This window comes from Macaca thibetana, chromosome 15 (assembly GCF_024542745.1).
Source record: "Macaca thibetana thibetana isolate TM-01 chromosome 15, ASM2454274v1, whole genome shotgun sequence".
In the NCBI taxonomy this organism is placed as follows: domain Eukaryota; kingdom Metazoa; phylum Chordata; class Mammalia; order Primates; family Cercopithecidae; genus Macaca; species Macaca thibetana.
In genome coordinates this window covers 33167938-33174755 of record NC_065592.1, presented here as the reverse complement: position 1 = coordinate 33174755, position 6818 = coordinate 33167938, and the positions used below count along the sequence as shown (strand labels likewise).

The window sequence follows — 6818 nt, the reverse complement described above, 5'->3', positions numbered from 1 at the left end:
CTTGGAAGCCATTCTCAATGTGATTATTCTTTATCTTCAAACAGAAACTCAGATTACAAGGAGTAACTTTTCCCTCAAGGAACAGTATCAAAAAGTTTTAAGTAGACCATATGGCATTTGTCAAATGAGAGGGGGGAAAAATCTCCCACTTCTCAGGGATATTTATTTTACCTGTCAGGTCTTTAAAGGAGAGATTATATATGATATCTCTTTTAATCTTCACACACAAAAAGGTGTTCAATCTGCCTACCTGTCTCTGTGGAAGTGTGAACCTAGGCAATAAAATTGCTTTTCTCTTACAGCATAGCATAGCATAGTTAGATACTTTTTATGAAGCTACCCTAAAGCAGGATGTTGAGAACCATGTGCAGGGATTTCAAAGTTTACTTCTTCTAACTGGAATGCTGTAAAATCAGAAAGTTGTTAAACAGAAATAATATGGTAAAAAGAATGCAGATTCTGGAGCCAGAATCCTGCTTTGCTTCTTACTGACAATATGTCCTAGTACAAATTACTTAGCATCTCTGTGGTTCAGCTTTTTCATCAGTAATATTTTATCAAAATTGTAATTACTTCATATAGTTGCTGTGAAGACTGATGGAGTAAAACTTTGTAAATGAGTGAATTCATGCTTAAAACCATGCCCAGCACATAGTACTTTTAACCAAAGTAAGTTATTATTATTATTATATTTCTTTAGTACATGTCATTCAGATGTTCAGAGAAGTGTGATTCATTCAGAATGATTAAGAAAAAATCTGCTTGAATTAATGAAAAATGTAGATTATAAAATCTTTTTTTTAAATCCATTATGTTACTTTCAAAAAGATAAAGGTATTTAAACTAAAGTAACTAAAAAGTATTAATGCTAAAAGTTTCATAAGGGGCATACTTCAAAAAATGAGTAAGTTAACAGTTTGCTTATAAAGGAACACATCCTTTGAAAAGTGTCTTCTATTAAGTAGGGTAAGTATTCCATCTCATCACACTATTTGCTTGGCTACAGAACAATCATTTCCCCTACAGAAAGCAATTTCATAAAGTAAAAAAGCATCTTTAGGATAATTGATGCTAATCTCCCTCTTACTCAGGAAACCCTCACACCACATGGGACTTGGTGTCACATGGATTCAGTGAAGAAAACTTATACTTCCATCTCAGTCCAGTCCATCTTTAGAAAGTGCTGCCTTAGATTAGGCTGAAGTCTTCTTAAAATGTCCACTCTCTGTCACTGTTTTGTGGAGTTCCACTGAATGAATCATTCCTCTTCGTTTTGATAACAGTTCAAGAATTTGAAGACAGCTGTTGTATGTTTCCCTGAAATCTTCTCCAAGTGTAACAGCCTCATTTTTGTTTTGACTGTTTTTCAATGGCATGACTTTAGATGCATCATCTACCTTGGTCCTTTCCTTCTGGACTTTCTCCTGTTTGACATTTTTCCTCCTATACTGGGGTTACCAGAACTGAACATGAAACTCTGGGTATATTCTGATTAAAGCCTTGCTTGTTCTGGACCCAAGATTAATCTTGAAATTTTGGTAGTCATATGACTCTCTTGACTTATACCAAGGTCAGCAGTACCACCCCCTCTTTTTTGTAGGGGTAAGGGGTATGTATTACTCAGGGTTCTCCAGAGAAACCAAATCAATACGGTGTGTGTGTGTGCATGTGTGTACAGAAAGAAAGATTGAGAGACATAGTAATTTACAGGAATTGGCTCACACAATTATGGAGGTTGAGAAGTCTGGACCAGGAATTGCTGAGTGTACAGTTCCATCTGAGTCTGAAGGCTTGAAAGCAAGAAAACTGGGTGAAAGTCCCATCCGAGTCTCAGTCAGAAAACTAGGAGAGCCATTGGTGTAAGTCCCAGTATAAGTCTGAGTCTGAAGGCAGGAGAAGAATGATGCCCCAGCTTAAAAATAGTCAGGCAGAGATTTTTTTTTTCTCAGCCTTTTATTTTATTCAGGCTTCCAATAAACCAGATAAGGTCCTTTCACATTGAGAAGAGCAAAAATCCACTTTACATAGTTGACCAGTTCAAATGTTAATCTCATCTAGAAAAACCCAGAAATGTTTAACCAAATATGTGGTCACTCCATGGCCCACTCAAGTTGACACAAAATTAACCATCACAGGGTGCTGTGTGCTGTGTCAGCCATATCTTTCCTACCTTCTACCTCAAGTATTTTTACCCATCTATTACTGTTATAAGTATATTAATGTACTGTTACATGCATATGCATTTTACATCTACTCCTATTCGATTTTTAAAAATATTTTCCCCAGAGATTCATGTTTTGGGGATCTCAGATACTAGCTCCCTTATCATCATATTGGGTAACACTGTGGAATTTCCATGTATAATATGGCTCAATGAGTCTTCTTCTAATACAAAATATTAAACTGGAAACTACCAAGAAGACTTTCATATAGAAAAAATGCTTGGTTTCCATCCATCCATTAATCAGTTGTTTCTGAGGTGGCCATTCATTAGTTATTATCTATCTAATTATAGCATCAGTTGCCCTCATATTCATAAGGTCTTAAAGATCTGGAATAAAATTGTGTCATACGTTCTTCTATTTGTAGGATTGCATAATCTTTAGTCAAGTACAGACACATTAGAAACATTGAAATGTCGATGTACTATGTCTTTAGCATTTCCCTTGTTGACTAGTTTTGCAACCTTACTGAAAAAGAAGTTAGTCTGGTGTGACCAGGTCTCAGTGGACCCAGTCTAGCCTCTAAGGTTCATAATCTATTTCTTTAATATTTTTGAGATTTTTACCTAGGAACAAACTTTTAAGCCTATAATTAGTAGAATTTGCCCTCTTTTCTGCAAATATCTGTGTAACGCCTAATTAAGTCATAAGTAGACTAATTCATCATTTGTCTTCCAAAAGTTAAATCATACAGTTTATTAAAGCTTCATTATTGATCAAAGAATATTACTTCTTCATGTCTTAGGGTGAATTAATTTATCTGCCCATGATTTTAGATTTGAGATTTCTTGGATATTGACTCAATCATCTAATATATTTGTTATCACTACCAGATCAGAAAAGAAAATGGGGAGGGAAAATAAAAATGCCTCTTTTACCTAAAGGCAAAGGACTGAAGTAAATAATCTTCATTTTCTTTTTGTACGAAGTCTGTATAGCTCAGGAGGCTTCATTAAAACACTTGTCTGGGACCATTTTAAGTTTGCTCTTCCCTACTCTGTAATCCCACCGTGATAGACTTAAACCTCACCAATATTCATATGTGTAAATCTGATTTTTCAGGATAGTAAGATTTGAAAGATATGCTGCATCAACGAATTAGAAAACTAGATTTCACAAACACATAAAATTGCTTTCATCAGGAGGTTTCTAAAACTGTTAGAAGCCAAAAATGCAGAACAAGAAGGAGCTTCAAAATATGACTGTAACCACAAGTTTATGTGCAGAAACAACTTGCCCTTTGGGACCCTTTGGCCATGTCTCTTGACTACAATTCTCTTCCTGTTTTGGGATTGATTTCAAGACTCCCTATTCTTCCTGTCCTTGCTTGGTTAAACGTTCTCGTCACCCTGGCCTATTTCCTTGATTTCCTAGTTGATTATTTTCTGGCTCGTGATCCAGTTCTCTAAATTGGATTCTGGTCAAATTAACTTTTCTCCTCGAAACTTTGGTAGTGATCTTCCACCAGGAAGAAAAACATTTCCTCTCCTGGCTCAGAACAATCAATAATGCTCCCTCCCAGAAAATGAATGTCAATGGCTGTCCTATTCTCCTTGCTGATGGCTCTCATACTTATTAATCCATCCTACATTTTAAGCCTTTATTCTACAAATGAATTGCCAAAAACCAAGTCGCTTTACATAAAAATAAGAATTACAGTAAAATTCAGCTTGTCTAATCTCAGCCCATTCAATTCATCCAGATGCACTACAATAGGACTAACTGTGTGATGATTTAGAAGAGCCATGTTTTGTTTCTCTTTTTGTTTTTATTGTCCTTTGCCCTTAGTGAAGCTGTGGTATACCAATCTAGACAGCTCAGTGGCAAGCACTGAGGCGAAGGCTAATGTGTGCTGTGTTAAATTCAGCCCCTCTTTCAGATACCATTTGGCTTTTGGCTGTGCAGATCACTGTGTCCACTACTATGATCTTCATAACACTGAACAGCCAATCATGGTATTCAAAGGACACCAAAAAGCAGTCTCTTATACAAAATTTGTGAGTGGTGAAGAGATGGTCTTTGCCTCAACAGATAGTCAGCTAAAACTGTGGAATGTAGGGAAATCATACTCTCCGTGTTCCTTTAAGGGTCATATCAATGAAAAAAACTTTGTAGACCTGGCTTCCAATGGAGATTATAAAGCTTGTGGAAGTGAAAATAGCTCTCTCTATCTGTACTATAAAGGACTGTCTAAGACCTTGCTAACTTTTAAGTTTGATGCAGTCAAAAGTGTTCTGGACAAAGACCGAAAAGGAGATGATACAAAAGAATTTGTTAGTACCGTGTGCTGGAGGGCACTACCAGATGGAGATTCCAATGTGCTGATTGCTGCTAACAGTCAGGGTACAATTAAGGTGCTAGAATTGGTATGAAAGGTTAACTCAAGTCAAATTGTACTTGATCGTGCTGAAATACATCTGCAGCTGACAATGAGAGAAGAAAAAGAAAATGTCATGTGATGTCTCTCTCCAAAGTCATCGTGGGTTTTGGATTTGTTTTGAATATTTTTTCTTTTTCTCTTTTCCCTCCTTTATGACCTTTGAGACCTTGGGAATACCCAGCCAACTCTCCATCATCAATGTAACTCCATGGACATTAATGCTCTTAGTGATGTGGTTATCTAATTTTTGTGGTAGAGAAACAAATTCTTTTGAATAAAAATAAATAACAACAAAAAAAATAAATAAAAGTTTATTGAGAAAAAAAAAGAAGAACCATGTTAACTAAAGGTCAGATCTCTGGAATCCTAGTTCTACTCTGTGAGTCCATGACACATCATGTCTTCTCTTCAAGCCTCAGTTTTTTAATCTGTATAAAAATATGGTTTGACCAGAAGGTTCTCAAGGTCCCCATTAACTTTCAAGTTCTTTGGATCTATGGATCTATTTTAAAGTTGTTCATTATTGATTAATAACATTCATGTGATAGCCTGATCCAACTATTAGCAGTATAGAGATGTAATCACAACTTTGGAGGCAATGAAAGAATAGCAGTTCTTAAAGTAACCAAACCAATTTTTTTCTCTCTGTTTTTCCTGTTTGTTTTTCCAGTTCCCCAAATCTTAACATATTATGGTGAAGGAAGCACTCTTTCCTAGTGTTAATGACAGTAAAGACTATTGCAAAATGTCATAACAATGCCTGTCCTCAACTGATCCAGTCCACATTTGCAGATGCAGGAGCTTGAGATAGTCAGCCTAACTTCTGGATGCCTGTCCAAGCCAAACCTCTAAGTTCTTGGACTTGGGCCCTTCTTTTAGGCTGAAATAAAGACTTGCACTTTCTTCCTGTCTTCAAAGACCTTCAAATTTTTGGGTAAAACCAACCCATAAATGCAAATAGACATCCTTTCACACACAATATATACCTGTACCTAGGTTTATACATGTGCCAGTAACTAGAAACTTCATCATAGGGTCATCTACGCTTCCAAAACATCAATAGAAGGCCAATTTTCTAGAATGTGAGGATGACAATTTAAAATGAGCCACATTAATGAGGTTTCCAGGAGGCTTTTAAGCTGTTCCAGTGATGGCTTTGGCTAGAGTGACCCACTGCATAGTTTTGCCCATGATCTGATCACAGTGAGTTGTATTTATTTATGTGCTGTGTTTGAATAGTGGAGACAGTTTGGCAGAGTTATGGATAAGAGATTTAACTGCCGCATATCTTTAAATGCTAACAGCTTTTAACATTTTTTCTATATAACAAGCTATATTTATGAGACAATGAAGGGGTAGGGGTCTGAGGAAATAAAAATGAAGACAGAATAAAGGAAGAGAACAGTAGGGAACTCTGGCCTTGATGGGACTGAAAATATTTTAGAACTCTCAATTTCATTCTACTCTGAAAGCACCAGTTAGTTTTCCAAAAGTTTCCATTCATTATACTTCAGAGTATGATGTAATCCAAAGTTTAAACAATATGTTCATTATATCTCTATTTACACACTCATTCAATCAGTAAACCTACTTGTTGAAAGTATATTTTATGCAGGGCATTATATTAAGCATTGTCGATAGTGTAAAGGTATATAGGACATAGCTCTATCTTTTGACATCTAACTGTCTAATGAGGAGATATAATAGATATGCATAAGACTATAATACATCACTCTGCATTGGCAATTAATTAAGAGACATTTTAAAATACACATTAGGATGTAAGAGAATGGAATCCCAGGAAGAGAGAAAAACATGAGCAAAAATGTGGAGGCAAAAAGTACCAGGCTATTTTAAGGAATGACTGAATCACTGTGTTTGGGTGTTAGAGGAAGGGAGGGGGAAAGTCTTGAAAAAGTATAAGCAGGCTGGAACAAGATATGAATGACTTTAAATCTCACACTGACGAGTCTGGCCTTTTTACTAGAAATGAGAAGTTAGTGATATTTAGAGCAGGGAAGAGCATGAGCAGAGTGCTGCTTTCAGAAGGAAGACTCATCTTGAGGCAAGGTGAGGAACTGAATGGAGTAAGAAAGTTTAGCACCATAGTGACCAGTGAAGAGGCACTTTCAGTTGGCTCAGTGCAGGTAATAATGGCATCATCTAGGTGGATAAAGATTGGAAGGCAAAAAAATTAAGAAGTACAAGAACAGATG

At 36.2% G+C, this 6818-nt stretch overlaps 1 protein-coding gene across 1 annotated transcript; it reads left to right on the top strand.

Annotated features, from left to right (window-relative positions):
• The first annotated feature begins 1728 nt into the window (after positions 1-1728).
• Positions 1729-4657, top strand: LOC126937275 (E3 ubiquitin-protein ligase COP1-like). The gene is made up of 3 exons (XM_050760692.1): positions 1729-1859; positions 3365-3426; positions 4011-4657. The coding sequence occupies exons 1-3, from the start codon at positions 1729-1731 to the stop codon at positions 4592-4594; spliced, it is 777 nt and encodes a 258-aa protein (XP_050616649.1). The 3' UTR covers positions 4595-4657.
• The last annotated feature ends 2161 nt before the right edge of the window (positions 4658-6818 follow it).

Bases quoted from the DNA above. Each gene is read 5' to 3' on its own strand.
- LOC126937275 (XM_050760692.1), top strand. From the start codon at position 1,729: ATGGAGGTTGAGAAGTCTGGACCAGGAATTGCTGAGTGTACAGTTCCA. The intron at 1,860-3,364 runs GTAAGTCCCAGT...TGCTTTCATCAG, and splicing joins AAACTAGGAGAGCCATTGGT to GAGGTTTCTAAAACTGTTAG. The intron at 3,427-4,010 runs GTAACCACAAGT...CTTTGCCCTTAG, and splicing joins AGGAGCTTCAAAATATGACT to TGAAGCTGTGGTATACCAAT.